Source organism: Gopherus evgoodei, chromosome 8 (genome assembly GCF_007399415.2).
Source record: "Gopherus evgoodei ecotype Sinaloan lineage chromosome 8, rGopEvg1_v1.p, whole genome shotgun sequence".
Lineage (NCBI taxonomy): Eukaryota > Metazoa > Chordata > Testudines > Testudinidae > Gopherus > Gopherus evgoodei.
Genome location: NC_044329.1, coordinates 47,712,869 through 47,735,685, shown reverse-complemented (window position 1 = coordinate 47,735,685; position 22,817 = coordinate 47,712,869). Strand labels below are relative to the sequence as shown.

Here is a 22,817-nt window from a genome sequence, read left to right as displayed (position 1 = left end):
CAGCGCTGGCCGTATCCCCAATTCCGCCAGCGGCAGGACCTCAATAGGCGCCGTGGCAGAAATGGCAGGCGCAGACAGTCGGGCAACCAAGGGGGGCAGAACCAGGGCTCCTCCAAAGCCCCACCTGGGCCCAAACCTTTGTTTTGAAGGTGCGCCCGAGGGCGCGGTACCAGTTTCCCCCACAGATCCTTCCCCCCCGTTTTCCAACCGCTTTTCATTTTTCCTCCAGGCATGGACCCAAATAACATCCGACCGCTGGGTCTTACGCACTGTGCAGATAGGATACCGTCTGCAGTTTACGTCTTACCATCCCTCCTGCCCCCCACCCTCGTCCCTCTTCAGGGACCCCTCTCACGAGCAATTCCTCTGCCAGGAGGTGCAGACGCTCCTCGACAAAGGAGCCATAGAGTCGGTTCCGGAGAACGAGAAGGGCAAGGGGTTTTATTCCCGCTACTTTCTGATCCCCAAGGCCAAGGGAGGCCTCAGACCTATCCTCGACCTGCGGGAACTCAACAAACATATGGTGAAGTTGAAGTTCCGCATGGTATCCCTGGGGACCATTATCCCATCTCTGGATCCTGGAGACTGGTACGCCGCCCTCGACATGTAGGACGCTTACTTTCATATCGCCATATTGCCGCAACACAGACGTTTCCTTCGGTTCGTGGTCGACCGCCATCATTACCAATTTGCGGTCCTCCCGTTTGGCCTCTCCACGGCCCCGAGGGTATTCATGAAATGCATGGCAGTCGTCGTCGCATATCTTTGGCGCAGTCGCATTCACGTGTTCCCTTACCTCGACGACTGGCTGATTCGAGGCACATCAGAGCTGCAGGTCCGCAACCACGTCCGCAGGATCAGCGGATTCTTTGCTACCTTGGGCCTCATTATCAACGTGGACAAGTCCACTCTGCTCCCCACGCAGAGGATAGAGTTCATCTGGGCCGTTCTGGACTCCACCTTGGCCAGGGCCCTTCTGCCGTTGCCCAGGTTCCAGTCACTGTCGGCCATCATTCAACGCTTGCAGGCGGCCCCCCTGACCTCTATAAGGACATGCCTAACCCTCTTAGGCCACATGGCAGCCTGCACATTTGTGACAAGTTATGCGTGGCTCCGCATGAGGCCCCTCCAATCTTGGCTCATCGCGCAGTACCAGCTGACCAGACATTCACTGGACACAGTTATCACCATCCCCCAGGGAGTACTGGATTCCCTCCGGTGGTGGCTAGACCAGTCCGTTGTGTGTGCGAGGCTCCCGTTTCATCCGCCCCTACCCTCGGTATCCCTAACAACGGATGCCTCAGACCTGGGCTGGGGGGCCCACCTCGGAACCCTGAGGACACAGGGCCTGTGGTTCCTTCAGGAAGTGGACTTCCACATCAACATACGGGAGTTGAGAGCGGTCCGTCTTGCTTGTCAAGCGTTCTCCCATCAGCTTCGAGGTCGCTGTGTCGCGGTATTCACCGACAACACGATGACCATGTACTATGTCAACAAGCAGCGCTGCACGAGATCCTCTCCCCTATGTCAGGAGGCGATGCGGCTCTGGGACTTTTGTATAGCCCACTCCATTCACCTCACGGCTTCCTTCCTCCCTGGAGTACGGAACACGCTGGCAGACCGCCTGAGCAGATCCTTCCTCTCACACCAGTGGTCCCTTCGCCCGGACGTCGCCCTCTCACTCTTCCAGAGGTGGGGTTGTCCCTGGGTGGACCTCTTCGCATCCCGGGGGAACAGGAAATGCCAGGCGTTCTGCTCCTTTCAGGGCCGGGAGCCCGGGTCGGTAGCGGACGCCTTCCTTATCCCATGGATAGCCCACCTGTTCTACGCGTTCCCTCCGTTCCCGCTGGTCCACAAGGTCCTTCTGAAGGTGCGCAGGGACAGGGCCCGCGTGATTATGATAGCTCCAGCGTGGCCCAGGCAACATTGGTACCCCATGTTGCTGGACCTGGCCATAGCCGACCCAGTTCCCCTGCCCCTTCACCTGGACCTGATCACCCAGGACCACGGCAGGCTTTGTCACCCGGACCTCCAGTCGCTGCACCTCACGGCGTGGCTCCTGCGTGGCTGACCAGGTCTGAATTATGCTGCTCTACCCCGGTGCGTGAAGTGCTTCTGGGCAGCAGGAAGCCTTCCACCAGAGCGACATACTCGACCAAGTGGAAGCATTTCTCCTGTTGGTGCACGGAGAGGGGTTTCCTCCCTATGGAGGTTTCTGTCGCCAATATTTTAGACTACATCTGGTCCCTCAAGCAGCAGGGCCTGGCGATATCATCCCTTCGGGTTCACCTGGCGGCTATCTCCACCTTTCATCCGGGTGGGGATGGCCACTCGGTTTTCTCTCACCCGACGGTGACTAGATTCCTGAAGGGACTAGAATGTCTCTACCCCCAGGTCCGACCCCCTGCCTCTACCTGGGATCTCAACCTGGTTCTGGCTCGGCTCATGGGCCCTCCTTTTGAGCCGTTAGCAACTTGCTCCCTGCTCTATCTCTCCTGGAAGACTGCCTTTCTAGTGGCCATCACCTCAGCTAGACGGGTGTTGGAACTCCGGGCCCTCACGGTAGATCCTCCGTATACGGTCTTTCATAAAGACAAGGTGCAGCTGAGACCGCACCCTGCCTTTCTCCCCAAGGTGGTCTCAGCCTCTCACGTCAACCAGGAGATCTTCCTCCCCATCTTTTTCCCGAAGCCTCATTCGTCACGCAGGGAGCAACAACTCCATTCGCTTGATGTCCGTCAGGCTCTCGTGTTTTATGTGGAAAGGACCAAACCGTTCCGCAATTCCCCCCAGCTTTTCGTGGCAGTAACGGACCGAATCAAAGGGCTTCCCATTTCCTCACAGAGGATATCCTCGTGGGTAACGTCCTGTATCAGGACCTGCTATGACTTGGCTCACGTCCCTACGGGCCGTGTGACTGCGCACTCTACCAGGGCGCAGGCGTCATCGCTTGCTCTCCTCGCCTGTGTGCCCATCCAAGAGATCTGTCGGGCAGCTACCTGGTCATCGGTCCACACCTTCGCTTCCCACTACGCCCTGGTCCAGCAGTCCAGAGATGACGTGGCCTTCGGCTCTGCAGTGCTCCAGGCTGCGACTTCTCACTCTGACCCCACCGCCTAGGTAAGGCTTGGGATTCACCTAACTGGAATGGATATGAGCAATCACTCGAAGAAGAAAAGACGGTTACTCACCTTTGTAACTGTTGTTCTTCGAGATGTGTTGCTCATATCCATTCCACACCCGCCCTCCTTCCCCACTGTCAGAGTAGCCGGCAAGAAGGAACTGAGGAGCGGGTTTGCCGGCAGGGGTATATATCGAGCGCCATGGTGGCGCCACTCTAGGGGGCGACCTGCCGGCCCACTGGAGTTGCTAGGGTAAAAAGTTTCCGACGAATGTGCACGCGCGGCACGCACACCTAACTGGAATGGATATGAGCAACACATCTCGAAGAACAACAGTTACAAAGGTGAGTAACCGTCTTTTTTATTAGAGGAAGTCTTTTAGGTTCTCCCCCTCACCCAAAGAGCCAGCCTCTGTTTTATATTAGGGTTAGCCAAGTCAATGGCAAATGCAGCTTCTGGTGTCCATAGCACTCAAAGAGCAACTGGTGACCCCTTCCGAAATCCATGAATGTAATCATTCACCTATTCGTGGATCAGACAGTGAAGGAAATGTGTGCTTATTCTTATGTTTCCTTTAGTGAAATTGGTATAACAGCACACAAGAACCTGACTGCAGAAATGCAAGAGTCTTGTATCAGCTTTTTCATATCTCTTGTCAAAGAGTCAGGATCAGGTTCTTCACCATCTGAAATCTTTGCTGGCCTAGAGATTTGGCTAATTGCTTTGGCTGATTGTTTGCAAGAACAATCATTCTTTAACACATCATTCTGGAAAATCATAGATATCTTTGATAATGACCTAACCAGGAAAAATCAAAGATTTTCACTGTGAACTTTCAGCAAGATTACTGTTCTTTTGTTCCCTTCATTTTGGCCCATTTGGAACAGATAGACACATATAATCAAACTGATGATGATGGAGTCTCCTATCGAGTTTGATGGATGAGTAACAGTCATTTATCATAGGTCTTGAGATGAGATCAGTGATCAATTTTTGACCTACCGCCCCGTCTACAAGTGCCACAGGTAAAAACTCTTGAAGATAAATGTGCACTGCTTTTAGCTTTATATCTTGTTTGTTCCTCCTTGGTTGCAGCAGTCCATGAGCTCTTGAAGTCTTCCAGTCCAAGGTGGCAGAGCTGCTGCCATTGGGTCCTATTGTGGGTTAAGAGCTCTAAGGTATTTGAGGTGCTCATTTCAAGATTGGAGGTTGGCTTTCAGAGGTTCATTGTAATGCTTCCCGGGTTTGCCCCAAAACGAGTTCCAATCTCTAATTCACCACAGAAGACAGCTTTCAATGTTGTATTCTCAGACATATGGTTCATCTTCGAGTGCTTGCTCATATCGATTCCAATTAGGTGTGCGTGCGCCACGTGCACGTTCGTTGGAAGACTTTTTACCCTAGCAACACTCGGTGGGTCGGCTGGGTGCCCCCTGAAGTGGCTCTGCTATGGCACCGGATATATACCGCTGCCGACCCAGCCACCCCTCAGTTCCTTCTTACTGCCCGTGTCGGTCGTTGGAACAGTGGAGCGCGGCTTAGCTGACCTCCACTTCCCTAGCTACTCGTAGTTCTCTCGTTCATTATTGTGTAGATAGTTGTAAACTTTTTATATAGTTATACTTAGTTTATCTGTTTATAGCATAGTTATATATAGTTAAGAGGGGTTCGGGGATTAGCCCTTTCCCTGCACCCGGTGCCGGGGCCCATGCCTGGTTCACCGGGTTTCCAACTGTGCTCGGCCTGTCGCAAGCTGATGCCGACTGGAGATCCACACAACTCCTGTCTGAAGTGCCTCGGGGAATCGCACCTGACAGCTAAGTGTCACATTTGCAAGGCTTTCAAGCCACGAACAAAAAAGGAGCAGGATTTCAGACTTAAACAGCTCTTCATGGAGGCAGCTCTCAACCCTCTGCCTTCGGCACTGAGTGCCGGTCAATCGGCGGACAGAAGCGCCTCCTTGGCACCGGACTGTGCTGGTACTGCCAAGGCCTTTCGGCACCGGCCATCGCCGGCACCGAAGTCAGCTCTGCACCGCTCCCTCTCCCCGAGGTCGAGAAAGACTAAGACTCCTGCTGCTTCTGTGCTGCCTGCACCGCAGCTAGAGAGCTTGTCTAAGTTGGATCTCCCCACGCCGACACCTGCCGCAGCACCGACAACGTCGGCACCGTCGATTCTGGTCCCATAAAGGCCGTCAAGTCCGGCGCCTGTTAGTTCCCCGGTGCGAGCCGCGGTAGAGCTTACTATCCCATCCACGCCGGAGACATTCTCAACGGTGAGGAATCGATTGCCATGACAGAGTCGATGCTGCCTCTACCCCTGGCACCGCCGGTGCGGGCAATACAGTCTATAGGCAAGCCGGCCTTGATAAGACCACCTTCTGTCGGCACAGCTGACCGGCACCGTTCACGATCACGATACTGCAGACATTCTAGCTCCCGACGGCGCTCCCGCTCCCGATGTTCTCCTCCTCGGTACCGGTTGCACTCCCAGCACCGGTCGGTATCCCGTTTGCTGGCCCGCTACTCTTGGCACCATTCCAGCTCCCGGCACCACTCCAGGCACTGTGACTCCTGTAGCCGCTCCCGACGTTGAGCCTCGAGATCTCGGTCGACCTCCCGGCACTGCTCCGGTTGCAGGTCCTGATCTCGTTCCCGGTACCAGTATGCCTCCCGGTACCGGTATGCCTCCCAGTACCAGTCTCCGGTGCCGAGTAGAGCAAGGTCCGCTAGACACAGGAACTCTGCCCAGGGCTTCTCTGCTCCTCCATGGCCATCCAGACACACTTCAGTGTCGTCCCACGTGGACAGCTGTTATACTTAGGACCGCGATTCTGATGTGCCCACTGGAGTCTTTCAAGAGGCCCAGACCCAGGACCAAGGCCCACATCAGTGGTCCTTCTGGACACCTTGGGCATTCCACCAGGCCCAAGGTGCTCCAGTAGTTCTTTCTTGCTCTGCCCCATCAGAGCACCGAGTGCCAGAGGCAACAGCTAGCCGTCCCCCTCCGGCTGGTATGGAGGAAGCACCAGTCCACCTACCGGTTTCCCCGGTCCCACTGGAGCAGGAGGTTGTCCAAGAGCAAGAGACCACGCAGGACTCACTTGTCCCCAGCATCTCCTCTTCCTCTTCTCCAGATGAGGCAGTGGCAGGAACATCCTTCTCGAGCCCTCCTCCAATCGACCTGAGAGCCCATCAGGACCTCCTCAGGAGGGTAGCACTCAATGTGAACCTCCAGATGGAGGAGGTCCCAGAGGTAGACAACTTGGTAGTGAGCATTCTGTTGGCGGATACCCCCACCAGAGTGGCCCTACCATTTATTTGGACCATCCAAGCCAATGCCGACACTATATGGCAATCTCCAGCCTCTATCCCTCCTGCGGCCAGGAGAGTCGAGGGTAAATACATGGTACCCTCTAGGGGGTATGAGTATTTGTATGTCCATCCTCCTCCCTGCTCACTAGTCATTCAGTCCGTTAATGAGAGGGAGCGCCATGGCCAACAGGCGCCAGCCCCGAAGTTGAAAGAGGCTAGGCGAATGGACCTGCTCGGCCGCAAAGTGTACTCGGCAAGCGCCCTACAGCTCCGGGTGGCAAATCAACAAGTCCTGTTCAGCCGCTATAATTGCAACACTTGGGCGGAGGTGGGTAGGTTCACGGAGCTACTCCTTCAAGACTCCCACCAAGAGTTCGCTGCCTTCTTGGAGGAGGGGAAGAAGGTGGCCAGAACTTCCCTCCAGGCCTCGCTAGATGCAGCTGACTCAGCAGCCAGGACTCTAGCCTCGGGTGTTGCCATGAGATGCATCTCATGGCTGCAGGTTTCCAACCTCCCACCAGAGCTGCAGTATACCATCAAGGGCTTGCCGTTTGATGGTAAAGGTCTTTTCTTGGAAAAGACTGACCCTAGACTGCAAAGCCTGAAAGACAATAGGGTCATAATGCGTTCTCTAGGCATGCATACACCAGTGACCCAATGCAGGCCTTTCCATCCCCAGCCTCACCGCCCGTACTTTGTGCCTAGACACAGACAAGACTTTGGCAGGTGGCGCGGACGAGGTGGGCGTAGACGCCAGTCAGGACCCCAAGGGGGCCAAAACCAAGGTCCCTCGAAACCACCAGTGGGACCAAAGTCCAACTTTTGAAGGTGCGCCCGAGGACAGTGTACCAGTTACAGGCCAGGATCCTTTTCCTCTCTTCTCCAACCGTCTCTCCTACTTCCTCCCAGCATGGTCCCAGTTAACCTCAGATCTCTGGGTCCTACAAACGGTGGAATATGGATTCCACCTCCAATTTGTTTTAACCATGCCCTCCCACCCTCCAACTTCATCCCTCTTCAGGGACCCCTCTCATGAGCAATTCCTCTTGCAAGAGGTGCGGACGCTTCTCGCCATGGGAGCGATAGAGGAGGTACCAAAGGACGAAAAGGGCAAGGGGTTTTACTCTCGTTATTTCCTAATCCCCAAGTCAAAGGGAGGTCTCAGAACTATCCTAGACCTGCGAGGACTCAACCAGTTTATGATAAAGTTGAAGTTCCGCATGGTATCCCTGGGGACCATTATCCCGTCCTTGGATCCTGGAGACTGGAACACTGCCCTCGATATGAAGGACGCTTACTTTCACATTGCCATTTTTCCTCCGCACAGGAGGTACCTTCGCTTCGTAGCCGACCATCAGCACTTCCAGTTTACCGTCCTGCCCTTTGGCCTTTCTACAGCCCCAAGGGTATTTACGAAGTGTATGGCCGTAGTCGCCGCATATCTCCGCCGACGTCAGATACATGTTTTTCCGTATCTGGATGATTGGCTCATCCGAGGAGCCTCCGAGACACAAGTCACCCAGCATGTGGGCATTGTCAAGGACCTATTCACATGTCTAGGCCTGATGATCAATATGGAGAAATCCACTCTGGTTCCCACGCAGAGGTTAGACTTCATAGGAGCTACCCTGGACTCTGGTCTAGCCAAGGCCTACTTATCACAGCCACGGTTTCAGGCAATGGCAACAATCATCCGAGTTCTACAGAATTTCCCGACGACCTCGGCTTGCACTTGTCTCGGTCTCCTAGGTCACATGGCTGCCTGCACGTTCATGACTAAATACATCAGACTCCGCCTCCATCCTCTCCAAACTTGGCTCAACTCGGTATACCGCCCGGGCAGGGACCCAATAGATACGATAGTCGCCATTCGCCCGAGCACTCTAGGCTCCCTAGACTGGTGGCTGACTCCCTCCCTGGTGTGTGCAGGGCTGCCGTTCCTTCCGCCCCAACCCTCAATGACCCTGACGACAGACGTGTCATCTCTCGGCTGGAGTGCTCACTTCAGATGCCTTCGTACTCAAAGCCTCTGGTCATCTCAGGAACTGGCGCTACTCATAAAAGTCCAAGAGCTGAAAGCAGTCCGCCTGGCGTGCCAGGCGTTCCAGCAACATATACAAGGCCGTTGTGTCTCAGGGTTTACAGACAACACAACGGCCGTGTATTACATGAACAAACAGGGAGGGACTCGATCTTCCCCCCTTTGTCAGGAGATCATCTGACTCTGGGACTTTTGCATAGCCTACTCGATAGACCTGGTAGTGTCCTTTCTCCCAGGGATTCGGAACACTTTGGCGGATCAACTGAGCAGGTCCTTTCTGTGCCACAAGTGGTCGATACGCCCGGATATTATTCATTCGATTTTTCAGAAGTGGGGATATCCCCACATAGACCTCTTTGCTTCCCGCATGAACAGGAAATGCCAGATGTTCTGCTTCTTCCAGGGTCTTTCACCGGGATCGATCTTGGACGCATTCCTAATGCCACGGAAGAATCGGCTGCTCTATGCCTTCCCACCATTCCCGCTGATTCACAAGGTCCTGCTAAAACTCCGCAGGGACAGAGCGCACCTAATCATGATCGTTCCAGCCTGGCCCAGGCAACACTGGTACACCACGCGGCTCGACCTGTTGATAGCCAACCCAATTACCCTGCCACTCCACCGAGACCTCATAACTCAGGACCATGGCAGTCTTCGCCACCCAGACCTGCAGGCCCTTCACCTCACGGCGTGGCTGCTGCGTGGCTAAACCAATCAGAGTTGCATTGCTCTGCCTCAGTACAACAAGTACTCCTGGGTAGCAGGAAGTCTTCCACTTGATCAACGTATCTGGCCAAGTGGAAGCGTTTCTCCTGCTGGTGCAGAATGCAGAATGTTACTCCCACTGAGGTCTCGATCCCTACCATCTTGGACTACCTCTGGTCTCTTAAGCAGCGGGGCCTGGCGGTATCTTCATTGAGGATGCACTTGGCGGCCATCTCTACCTTCCACCCAGGGGAGAATGGCCACTCCGTGTTCTCGCACTCTATAGTTACTAGATTTCTCAAGGGCCTGGAACGCCTATACTTCCAAGTTCGCCGCCCCGCCCCAACATGGGACCTCAACCTGGTTCTAACCAGCCTTATGTCTTCCCCATTTGAGCCGTTGGCAACATGCTCGTTGCTATACCTGTCCTGGAAGACAGCTTTTCTTGTAGCCATTACATTGGCCAGACGAGTTTCCGAGCTTCGTGCTCTCACGGTGAACCCAGCATATACTGTGTTTCACAAGGACAATGTGCAGTTGCAACCACACCCGGCATTCCTCCCTAAGGTGGTTTCAGCCTTTCATGTTAACCAGGACATCTTTCTCCCGGTCTTCTTCCCGAAGCCGGACTCATCATGACGGGAGCAACAATTGCATTCCCTGGACATCCGTAGAGCGCTTGCATTTTATATCGAGTGGACAAAACCATTTCGTAAAACGCCCCAGCTCTTCGTCACAGTGGTGGACAGAATGAAGGGTCTCCCTATCTCATCCCAGAGAATTTCATCTTGGGTGACAGCGTGCACCCGTACTTGTTATGACTTGGCACACATTCCCTTGAGCCACCTCACTGTGCATTCTACCAGGGCTCAGGCTTCGTCCGCCGCATTCCTGGCTCGTGTACCCATCCAGGCAATATGTCGTGTAGCTACCTGGTCTTTGGTCCACACCTTCGCTTCACATTATGCTCTGGTTCAACAGTCCAGAGATAATGCAGCCTTTGGCTCAGCAGTTTTGCATTCTGCAACATCTCACTCCGACCCCACCACCTAGGTAAGGCTTGGGAATCACCTAATTGGAATCGATATGAGCAAGCACTTGAAGAAAAGACGGTTACTCACCTTTGTAACTGTTGTTCTTCGAGATGTATTGCTCATATCCATTCCAAACCCGCCCTTCTTCTCCACTGTCGAAGTAGCCGGCAAGAAGGAACTGAGGAGTGGCTGAGTCGGCAGGTGTATATATCCGGTGCCATAGCGGCTCCCACCCGACCCACTGAGTGTTGCTAGGGTAAAAAGTCTTCCGACGAACGTGCACGCAGCACACGCACACCTAATTGGAATGGATATGAGCAACACATCTCGAAGAACAACAGTTACAAAGATCAGTAACTGTCTTTTCACATGTCTGCACCATCTCAGCTGTGCTCTCACTGTAAAAGCTTCAATGCCTGCATAAATGACAAATATTTTTGTTACCACTTATACACTCTGGATTAGTCTGGAGTACAGTCAATCTATTTTGTAGCCATATCTGCATATCATCCTCCACTCCACTGATCTTTTAATACTTGCATTTTTTTAATACCTACTATTGTTAAAAGATACTTGAAGAGACTTGTTCATGTCTTCCCACCTACTTATGAGTCATCACCTTATTGGCACTGAAATCTAATACTGAGAATTGATGGAATTGTTATTTCAGTCTTTGAGAGAATGTTCCCAACTATCTGCCTATCTCTGAAAATTGTATTACTTGTGATTATAACATTAGGCACAAGAGTCATTGAGAACCAAGCCCTGATGTCAAAGGGGATCATGTGTCTGCTACCCAAATTGCTGACTAAGGCCATATGAACTTCACCTAAATCAGTCTATCTGTATGCACAGTGTGCTTCTGTAAACCTCACAGCTTGCCAAGGGAGGCTGGGCTTGAACAAATTAGATGTGAAAATGGCCCTGAGCTGCTTTTTCAATTGCATTTAAACCCACAAAAGCCTCTGAATTCATACTGTATGGAGATAGGCAATCTCTGGGAGAAGACTAATTGATATAAATTTGTATGAAGACTTGTTGAGACCTTACTAGTATATCAGTACATGATTGACTTAGTATATGACCTGCCAGTTTTAAAGCAGTTTCTGTAACAAGTCAGAGAAATTCCTCTACTTCAGAGGCTTAAAGATGCTCAAGTCATGCACTTATTTGGAATTTTCAGACCGATCAGATACTCAGTTTGGGAGAGCAGCCCTGAACAATTTCTGCAGCATAGTTTGTCCTAGCCCTCCTCTGGAGAAGTTTGCTATGGCTAATTAATCTTCAATGAGTGGGGACCAGCTGTGTAGCCAATACTCAAAAGAGAAAGGAAAGTTCCTTAGAATCATAGAAGATTAGGGTTGGAAGAGATCTCAGGAGGTCATTTATTCCAACCCTCACACTTAGCAATATGTTGTTCTTGAAGTACATATATAGATCCACTCTCTCCGTCCTCCTTTCTTATATTTTGAGAGAGCTTTGACATAGATTTGGATTAAGAGAACAGGAGTTGATGGTTTTGAGCTGCAGTTCCATGTTTGCTCTCATTAAAACATCCAGTTCTGCAAAGGAACATGCACTCAAAATGGGCACTACTTTTTTGAGCAGTCCATGAAGCAGATAGGCATGCAAGTTCCCAGAGTTTGGATCTGTGCATATTATATTAAACTACCTTTACTGGTAAGTACGCTTCCTGGGGTCTTGTTAACTTTAGTACAGTGTTTACAAAACTTACTTCTCTCCAGAGACTAGTGTAGATTCTCCATTTGTATCCTTTTAACATCACTCAGCAAATTTGAATTCCTCCTCATTTTGCCTTACAGCTGGCGACATATCCAAGGCTATGTGAGGAAACGGAAAGGATTGTTGCTGGCCACATTCGAGACAGAGAGGAGAAGACCAAGGAACAGGTGGGAATAAACATGAAATCTGGTGGGTTGGGAGTTGAGAGTAATGAAGGACAAGAACCATTTTTGAAAAGCCTTAGCCATGGTAAATTGCTTGTGTCGAAAGTGTAACAGACATTGGTGTATTAGATGTTGGAGAGATGGAGAATGGAGAGAGGTTCTAGAGAAAGGAGGTAAGGAGGCCAGCGCTGTTCCAAAGATTCCTCATTTAATCTGCCAGTCGCAAATGGGATCAGAAAATGTGGATGACCTGCTGATGGTGTAGAACTGGAGTAACAACTCCTCTTCTAATCCCACTTGCAGACAGTGGATGGGACATGGCCAAGGAAAAGGGACAATCCCTTGCAATCATAATAGCCCTCTGGGGCTACTAGCAGCTGACCTAATTTAAAACAGCCCTCTGGCTTCTCATGGAGCGTTGAGGAGCCTCGGACCCTATGGAGCTTGAAAGGGCTGCATGGTATCCTGTTCCCTTCCTCTCAGTCAATATTATAGATGTTTACTCCAAGTCTTAATCACACAACTTATTAATCTTGTGCCTTGGGGGAGCCTTTAATCAGCACAACCAAGTTTTCCAAACTTTGGAAGAAAAGGACACAAGTAACTTGGAATAACTGCTCCCATTTTTCTTTCCTTGTTTTTCTTCGAGTGATTGCTCATGTGTGCATGCTCGCCTCGTGCACTGGTGCCAGAAGTTTTTCCCCTAGCAGTACCTGTGGGGGGGGGAGCGCCCCCCCACGACCCCTGGAGTGTCACCTGCCTGGCACAGTGTCACCTGCCTGGCGTGCTCCCTCCACCCTCAGTTCCTTCTTGCTACCAGTGAAGGTGCGTCGGAACTGCTCAGCTCCAGCTTTGCTGCAGCTTGTCCCCAGAACTGTTAATCCGTTCATTAGTACCTGTAGTCAGTTTGTTTAGTTAGTTAGTGAGTCTGGGCCAGGGCATGCCCTGCGCCCTGGGATTTAAGTCGTGTGGCTGTTGTAGGCATTCTATGCCAAGGAGTTACCTGCACACGGACTGTCTGTGCTGCTTGGGAGAAACCCATATCTGTGAAAGGTGCAAGATCTGCAAGTCGTTCAAGCCCCGGACCGTAAAAGAAAGGGACATTAGGCTCCGGGCCATCCTGACGGAGTCGGCGCCGGCCCCGACCCCGGCACACCGCTATGAACTGGTACCCGGCACTGCGATGTCAGTACGCGGAGACCCTCCAATACCATCGACCAGTTAGCGCACTGCTCCCCATCCATGGGGCACACCAAGAGGACCGGAAAGACTCCTTCTTCGCAATGGCACCGAGGGAAGTCTGGGACATAGGCTAGGCCCATGTCAGGGAGCCCTTGATCCCCACCCTAGGCCTCTGACTGATGTTGAGCGGAGTAGCCTGGTCTCTTCGGAGCAGGCCTCTCCGGGTGTCCAGATACCATCTACGCCCAAAGCCCTCCAGGCAGCCAGCGACTTCATGTCCATGTTGGCCCCCATGCTCCAGGGGCAAGCCACCACTGGGATCACCACAGTTGCCGGTGGCCCGGTACCGGTCTCAGTTGAGGGAACGGTCCCGACACTGCTCACTGCCCAGCGACTGTTCTAGGCTCAGGCCATGTGGATCACCTGGATGCCAGCCAGACTGTCTTGATTGGTGGCATCAGACCAGAACTCCCGGCACCGCTTGTCTTCATGGAGCAAATATCGACAGGACTGTGGTGGATGTTGCCAACAGTCCTCGTCTCGAAGGAGGTACCGCAGTTGGTTGCAGCACGACCGTCGACGCAGACCGTCCTGCTCTGACTCCTGCTCCAAGTCTCTGCCAAGGCACCGTAGCCCTGGGTGTCGATTGCTGGCATCTCGCCGTCACAGGTCTGCCCGTCGAGGCAGTTCTTGGAGCAGCTACTACCGTCGGTGTCATTCCTCCACCTCGAGATCGCTGACCTGTTGCTGATGTAGATCCCGCCACTGCCGCTACTCCTGGTGCAGAGGCAGCAGTGGGTCATATACCAGCCCAGCCTCTGCTCACAACCGCCCATCTACAGGCCAGGCTAGCCAGCCTGAACAGCCGGCCCTGCCGGTGTCTCAGCAAGTGCAGTGGCACTGAGCGTCATGGTCAGCCCAGTGGTACCAATGGGCACCGTGGCCTCTGGCGCAGCCCCCGGTGGGGACTTGCTTGGTGACCGGGGCGTCGGAAGCGCTGTTGGCCTCCATCTCTAGATCGCTAAGAAAGGAGTCAGTGGGACCTGTGTCCTCAGCACTGTGCCCAGAGTCTGACTGGGTGGTGGATCCTCCGGTTCTGGCCGACACCCAAAGCACCGCACCGACCTCCTCGCCCTGTCTGGAGGAGCTGATTTTGGCCCTGCCCCCCTCCATCACGCAGGAGGACTATCGGGCCCACCAAGACCTCTTAAAAAGGGTGGCAGTGAGCCTCCACCTCCAAGCAGAAGACATGGAAGAGCCCTCAGACTCCCTGCTCACTGTGCTGTCCTCCTTGGCATCGGGCTGGGTGGCCTTGCTGCTCCATGAAGGGGTGGCAAGAATTTCAAATGCCCTGTGGCTAACACCAGCCTCATTGGCTCCCATCTCTAAGAAGGTGGAATGCAGTACTTTGTACCCACTAAGGGGCACAAGTGTTTGTATACCCAACTGGTGCCCAACTCCTTGGTGGTCGAGTCGGTCAACCACAGGGAACGGCAGCGGGAGCCAGCCCCGACCCCTAAGAACAAAGACTCTCAGAGGCTGCATATTTTCGTGAGAAAAGCTTATTCGTCGTCAAGCTTCCAGCTAAGAGTAGGAAACCATCAGGCTCTCCTGGGTCACTACGAGTTTAATCTCTGGGGATGCCTCCCCAAGTTCGAGGACTCTCTCCGGGAGCATGATAAAAAGGAGTTTAAGGCGCTCATGGAGGAAGGGGCAGCGGCCCCAAGGACATCCCTGCAGGCCGCTTCGGATGCAGCAGACATGGCCGCATGGTCCATGGCCTCGGCAGTGTCCGTGAGACGAGTGTCAAGGCTCCTGCTCTCTGGGCTATCCAGCGAAGTACAGTCATCAGTGCAGGATCCCCTTTCGACGGGAAGGCTCTGTTTGCTGAGGAAACAGACAGACACTAGGCTGCACGGCATGAAAAACTGCCAAGTTCAAGCTGCAGCAGGCTCCTGCCCAGGCCACCCTCCCGAAGTACGAGGCCTCCCGTAAGAAGCAGCGGGACTATAGAAAACGCCCGCAAAGGCAATCTCGGCCTGCCCCCCAGCCTGGGTCCTCTAAGGGCAAGCAGGCAGGTAAAAGGTGTTTTTTGATGGGATGCTTGGAGGTACCCTGCCAGTTCTCAGCAGGGATCCACCCCTAATAAAGCTCCCTTTTTCCAGTCGGTTGAGTGCTTTCCTCCCGGAATGGTTGCGGCTCATCTCAGACCAATGGGTTCTCAACACCATCTCCCGAGGTTAGACCATTCAGTTTACCTCCTCCCCGCCCAACTCCCCCCCCCCTTGGGGGACCCATCGCACGAGGCTCTGCTTGAGCAGGAGGTCGGGCGGCTCCTGGAACTAGGAGCGATAGAGGTGATGCCAAAGGAGCTCCTGGGTAAGGGGTATTACTCCCGGTATTTCCTTATCCTGAAGGCCAAAGGGGGGCTCAGGCCCATCATGGACCTGCGAGGCCTGAACCAGTACATGGTGAAACTCAAGTTCTGCATGATTTCCCTGGCCTCCATCATCCCCTTCCTGGATCCCAGGGACTGGTACGCTGCTCCGTTTCGGGGTGTGACAGAATCACTACCAATTCACAGTCCTTCTTTTTGGTCTATCCACAACTCCAAGGGTCTTTACAAAATGCATGTCAGTGGTAGTGGCCTACCTCAGATGCCGTGGGGGGCTCCAGATATTCCCCTGTCTGGACAACTGGCTGGTCAAGGGCACCTCCCGAATGCAGATGAGGGATCATGTGGCACTCCTCCTGTTCACATGCACTGCCCTGGGCCTATTGGTAAACAACTTCAAGTCCACGTTGGTCCCGGTCCAATGCATAGAGTTTATCGGGGTACTCCTGGATGCAGCATCGCCCAGGGCCTCTCTCCCCCCAGACAGGTTCAAGACCCTGAAAGGGCTCATCGACTCGATCGCAAGGTTCCCGGTGACGACAGCCAGGGCTTGCCTGCAGCTGCTAGGTTACATGTCAGCGTGCACGTTTGCGGTCCGCCACGCCAGACTCAGGATGAGGCCCCTCCAGCTCTGGCTGGCCTCGAAGTTCTCCCAGTCACGGACAGACTGGACAAGGTCCTCATCGTGCCGAACTCGGTGATCACTTACCTACGGTGGTGGTCCGCCCCAAGCAGTATGCTCCAATGGGTCCCGTTCAGGGACAGGGCCCGTTGTTGGAGCTGATGTCCCATGCATCGGACTTGGGCTGGGGGGTCCATGTGGGGAATTTTCAGACCAAAGGCCTGTGGTCTCTTCAAGACCTAACCCTTCATATAAATGTCAAGGAACTCAGGACGGTGCGACTGGCGTGTATGGCCTTCTGCTCACACCTGAAGGGCAAGGTAGTCAGGGTTCTTACGGATAACACGGCCTCAGTGTTCTACATCAACAGGCAAGGCGGGGCCCAATCCTCTGCCACGAAGCCTTCAGTCTGTGGGACTTCTGTATAGTTCACAACATCCACCTAAAAGCCTTTCACCTGCTGGGCTCTCGGAACGTGAGGGTGGATCACTTGAGCAGAGACTTTTCCTCTCAGCACGAGTGGTCTCTACATCAGGAAGTGGCCCACCAGCTCTTCCGAAGGTGGAGAACTCCCCAGATGGACCTATTTACGACCCGGCAGAACCGATGATGTTCAGTTCTGCTCCGGGGGGGCCCAGGAATGGGCACTATCTCCAGTGCCTTTATCCTATCCTGGTCAGGCCAGCTTCTCTACGCCTTTCCTCTGTTTCCTCTGATCAGCAGGGTCCTGGAGAAAATAAGGATGGACAAAGCCAGGGTCCTCCTCATTGCCCCAGCCTGGTCCAAGCAGCACTGGTACGGAACTGTCTCGGGCCTGTGGTGGCTCTGCCGTGGCCATTGCTGCTCCACCCGGACCTGCTCTCTCAGGACCAGGGCCACCACCTCCATCCCAACCTGGCAGCTCTTCACCTGACAGCGTGGCTGCTCAGTGGCTAGGTGGTGAGGAAAAGACATACTCGGAACACGTTCAGCGTGTCTTCCTTGAAAGTAGATGGCCCTCCACTCGCGTTTCCTACATGGCGAAGTAGTCTCAGTTTTCTAGGTGGGCGGCGGACCAAGGTGTGTCCCCAACGGCCTCCCTAATCCATCTTATCCTTGATTACCTCCTCCACCTGAGGGCCCAGAGCCTGGCGCCCTCATCAGTCAGGATGCTCCTGGCGGCCATATCAGCCTTCCATCCCTCGGTGCAAGGACACACTGTGTTCTCCCATACTATGACCAGCCGGTTCCTTAAGGGTTTGGACTGGCTTTACCCATATTCTAAGCCCCTGGTCCCACAATGGGACCTGAATCTGGTGCTGGCTCGTCTTACATGGCCCCATGGTTTGAACCATTAGCCATGTGTTCCTGGTCTCACCTCTCATGGAAGGTGGCCTTCTTGGTTGCTTTTGCATCGGCCAGGCAGGTCTCGGAGCTCAGGGCCCTGACCTCCAAGCCGCCATATACAGTCTTTCATAAGGACAAAGTCCAGCTCCGCCCACACCCCTTGTTCCTCCCGAAGGTGGTCTCTGCCTACCACATGGGTCAGGACATTTTTTTTCCAGTCCTCTGCCTCAAGTCTCACGTGACTAGTGAGGAGCGCCCTCTCCACACGCTCGATGTGAGGTGGGCTCTGGCTTTCTACCTCGAGCGGAACAAGCCATTCAGAAAGTCCTCACAACTTTTTGTCACCTCGGCTGAGCGCGCGAGAGGCCAGCTGATTTTCCACTCAGTGGCTTTCCAACTGGATCACTTCGTGCATCTGCTCCTGTTATGAGCTGGCTGGTATCCCCTGCCGCCCATTGTGAGGGTGCACACGACTCAGGTGCAGGCCTTGTCAGCTGTCTTTGTGGCCCATGTCCCTATACAGGACATTTGTAGGGCCTCCACATGGTCTTTGGTTCACACGTTCAGCTTGCACTATGCAAATCAGGCATGATGCTGGGTTCGACAGGGTGGTACTCCGTCCTGAGAACTTGTGAACTCCTACCCACCTACAGAAGGTACAGCTTGGAATCGCCTGTTGGGAATACACATGAGCAATCACTCAAAGAAGAAAAGACAGTTATCTTTTCGTAACTGGTGTTCTTGGAGATGTGTTGCTCATGTCTATTCCACATCCTGCCCTCCTTCTCCTCTGCTGAAGTTGTCTGGCAAGAAGGAACTGAGGGTGGGGGGAGGGCACAGCTCCCCTTATACCACGCCAGGCAGGTGCCACTCCAGGGCTTGCGGGGGGCGCTCCCCCTCTATGGGTACTGCTAGGGGAAAAACTTCTGGCACTGGTGCACATGGTGAGCACGCACACCTATTGTGGAATAGACATGAACAACACATCTCGAAGAACACCAGTTACGAAAAGGTAACTGTCTTTTTCCTTCTTCTCATGTGCCCAGAGATGAGCAAAAAATATCAGCTTCCTATGTATGTGAATTCAGAGAGCTTCTAACTTCTTTTTGTTCAAGTTATATGCAAATCTGAGAGAGTCCAGGCACAGACAGTGTTAAAATAGGTGACTGTGATACATGTACCTATCATTTACTTATCCTGTTAACAGTTACTGTATTAAAATCGGTCAGGCTAGTACGGAGACATTCAGAAGGCCCAAGTCAGAGTCACTCAGCTCCCATTGACTTTCAGTGGAAGTTGGGCTTTATTCCCCCTTGAGGAATAAAAAGAACATATGTTTGTGGGGTACAGTGTTCTGGGAGCTCTGCAGTGGCAATTGTACAAATTTTTGGTGAAATGAAAGGGGTTTAAAAATATTGGACTTCATGAGAAAAATCAATTACACAAGAAAAGGAGCAAAATTGTGTAGTCTAGTGGTATAGGACTTGGTGAAGAGGATTGTTTGATGCAATGCCCAGGCACAATAAGGCTTCAGTAGTAAAAGCGGGGCAGCTCTAGCTTCTTTGCTGCCCCAAGCATGATAGTCAGGCTGCCTTGGCTGCTTGCCTGCAGGAATCCCCGGTTCCGTGGATTCGGCGTACCCACCACTGAATTGCCACCGAATCTGTGGGACTGGTGGACCTCCTGCAGGCATGCCACTGAAGGTTGCCTGACTGCCGCCCTCGCAGGGACTGGCAGGATGCCCCCCCCCCCAGGCACATGCTTGGAGCGCTGGTGCCTGGAGCCGCCGCTGAGTAAAGGCTTTACTCAGAAGTAACTATTTTTTCCATAGTGTTTTTTGTTGGATACAGAGAGACTGGTATCCTAGTAGGAAGGTCACATTACATTATTTTATCAAATTAAAACTCTTATTAGTTTTTATTCTTTTTTTTAATAGTTAGGGCCTATGCATCAAAGTATTTTTACCCACAGTGTTCTGGCAATAATAAGTTGTTGCCCTGAGGCATTGACTTGGAGAGGTTTTGATAATTATACAGTTTTACACACTTAGGGGATGTCTACACTGCAGTTAAACACCTGTGACTGGCTCGTGCCCTCAACTTGTGTAGCTTTTGCTAGGGGAGGAGAGCCATGCAAAAAACCTTTCGCTTTCTTTGCATGGTTGAGCAAGGGCCTTCTATTGTAGCAGTCCCTGCATTCCTCAGAGCACAGGGATGGTTCACTCCTGATCCTTGCTGGGGAGCAAGCATCTGAAAAGAGGGAAGGAGGAAAGGAGGGTCATGGTCCCTCTGCACTGTCCTGGTACACGCTTTAGGAAGGCTGCAGGAGGGGGCGTCTTTCCTTTGTGTATTTTAAGATATTTCCAGGTTAAATAGATCATGACGTTTCAGTCCAGTTATCCATCTGAGACACCAACAAATCAACAGATCAAGGCTACTCAAGCAGCAAGCTGAAATCTCTGTTTTGCTAAACTGTTCATTTTGTTACTTCATCCACCAGCCCACCCCTGTTGTCTGTTTCGTCCACCTGTTTTATCCTGTCCAACACTTCAACTGTAAGTTCACTGGGCAGACTTGTTACATGTTTGTACAATGCCTAACACCATAGAGCCCTAATTCTTCGTAGACTCTCTCATAGACTCTAGGACTGGAAGGGACCTCGAGAGGTCATCATAGAGGTTCCTGACTAGCCTGATGTAGTAATAGTAGCAATAAGAGACCAAATATTGCCTGTCCTGCAAAATATAGTGCTAGAATCTGTGCTATGTATTAAACTCCCCTTTGGCTAGATATGGTTAGTCTTAATTAAATTTTACAGAAACTGATAATGAGGCAACTGTAAGAAAGCTGAGGGAGGTAGTTGACTGATAGTTCCATTATAGCATAGTTTGCTAAATAACTAAAGAAACAGATATGGGATTTAGTAGGTAGTACTGCTGTTGGCCTGAATAAGTATAAAAGACAATATTCAATAATGCAGCAAACTCAAATCTTCTTTTTCCTTTTTTTCTTCCTGGTAGGTACTGCTGCTAATTGATATCCAGGTATCTTACATCAATACCAACCACGAAGACTTCATTGGCTTTGCAAAGTATGTGTACAGAGACTTTATTATACAGATACACTGTTAATTTCCCCTTGTTACCAATTTAAGGAAAAAATAGCCTGAAACATTTAGAATGGTGGATATGCCTACTGCCAGTCTCGAGACATGCAAATAGAGTGTAATGCAGTTCACTATTCACTGCTGGGCACCTCCTGGTGGTTCATCTGGGGATTAGCTCTCGACCAGTCTGATGCCCTGTATGTCTTCATTTGCCCACCGTGTAGTGTGTCTGTCTCTGGACTCAGATTACTTCCTCTTTGTGACTCAGGGTGCTCCCTCTTCATGGCTTGGCCCTCCGGCCAGGTCACTATAGTAATTCTTCTGTGGCATCAGAGTCCCACTGGATGAACCATCTCAGACAGTCTTCCAGTCCACTGCGCCAACTGTGCCACTTCTCCAGTGGCTGGCAGTGGAACCCAGGCCCATCCACTGCTTCGGGTTCCAGCCCAGAGACCCTAAACCCAGTAACCACGGTCTGTGCAAGCTCGGACCCTGTTGCTCTTTCCCTGGGCTCTTTCCTACCTCTCTTCTCTCTTCTGCCCCGGCCCCTTTGGGTTACCACTGGAGCTTCCTCTGTTCCATGTGGCAATCTCACCCCTTCTCAGGTTGTTCCTAGTGTCTGTATTCTCAGGCAGGATCCCTGGGCATACTTGTCCTGGGATTCCTCCTTGTCTTTTGCTAACTGCCATCATCTCTAGGAAGTGGTGCTCAGTTCTTTCCTGATGCCCCCTCTTGCTCTCTACTTCCTGGTTTTATACAGCTCAGCATGCCCCTGCCCTGCGGTGCTTTATTTCCTTAATCTCTTCAGCTCAGCCGGCCCTGACTCTCCTTCAGGGGCAGCCTGCCATGGGGTTAATTGGCCCTTTTTTTCCCTACTCAGGCCTAGTGTGGTGTGGACACCCCATCACATAGAGACTCACCCTCAGGACACTTAATGCTTGACTGTGCCCCCTACTGTAGGTCTAGACTGGATTCTCTTGCTTTGTCCTAGCTTGACTTCACGGCTCACTGGAAGTGCATCTCTTGACCTGGAACTGCGTCTCTCACCTCTTATAGAATCATAGAAATGTAGGGCAGGAAGGAACCTCAAGAGGTCTCAAGTCCAGCCCAGCCTAGCCTCTTGACCTTGAGCTGTGTGTCTCTGGAAACAGCTTTTGATGCATGGCTGCCTTTGGTGCAGCCGTTACTAGTAGCATTGAGGCACAGTTGCCAATACAGATTTTAGCAACATTGATTTAGTACTCACTGCACTACTTGCTTAGAATGACAGTGACATTGCTGAAAATGAGCAAGACTGCTGTTTGGATACAGAGGATAATAGTAGCAGAAGCCAAGAACTATCTCCGAGGGAAGAGGAGAAAGATAATTCTCTCCAGTATGGGCTGATCCTTTTTTCCATTTAATTGAACAGGTTGTTAAGATTTCTTCTTTTGATGTGCAGACAATGCAGGAAAACCCCAAGGCTGTGATTTTGAGGTGTTTGGCCTCATTCCTAGATGATGTAACAAGTGCTCCTCTTTCATCTTAGACTTGACCAGTTGGTGAGGTTTGGCAGCTACTTCATACCACTCTGGATGTCTCCAAGATGGTTATTGGAAAATGGAAGGATATCCTCAGCTTATTTCTCCCTCCCTCTCCGAAAGATTATGATGATGGAGGCAGCCGCAATCATGATAGTGCCATAGCATGACTCCAGAGGCTAGGATGGCCTTGGACGCAGATTTTTTTCAATCTATGATATTGTCAGCTCACGTTGGGAACAACAGTACGTGTTCTATATGGGAAAACACCAGTTCAAGCTGTGGAAGAAGGTTTGCACCGTGTACCCCCCATCTCCAAGGGTGTAGAGCAAAGAGTTTGTAAGAAACTGACTTGTGAGGGAGTGAACAAAGCCAGGGTGTGGCTATCCTTTGGTGATACAACAGTGGGGACAGCTATCTGTGCCACTGATGCTTGCGGACACATTGTTGCATTTACTAGGCCTTTGTGTGATGGTTTCACCAGAAGTTTCAGGACCATGAAACTTCGAAGATGGGGGGAAATGGATGATAGTCTTATGAAAGC

The 22,817-nt window shown here is 52.1% G+C and overlaps 1 protein-coding gene across 8 annotated transcripts in view; it reads left to right on the top strand.

Annotated features, from left to right (window-relative positions):
• Positions 1-22,817, top strand: part of DNM3 (dynamin 3) — a 369,829-nt gene that overhangs the window by 115,346 nt on the left and 231,666 nt on the right. For all 8 annotated transcript variants that reach the window (XM_030572453.1, XM_030572454.1, XM_030572452.1 and 5 more), the window contains exons 11-12: positions 12,040-12,126; positions 20,668-20,738. In XM_030572453.1, coding sequence (XP_030428313.1) covers positions 12,040-12,126; positions 20,668-20,738 — 158 coding nt within the window. The remainder of the gene's footprint in view (positions 1-12,039; positions 12,127-20,667; positions 20,739-22,817) is intronic.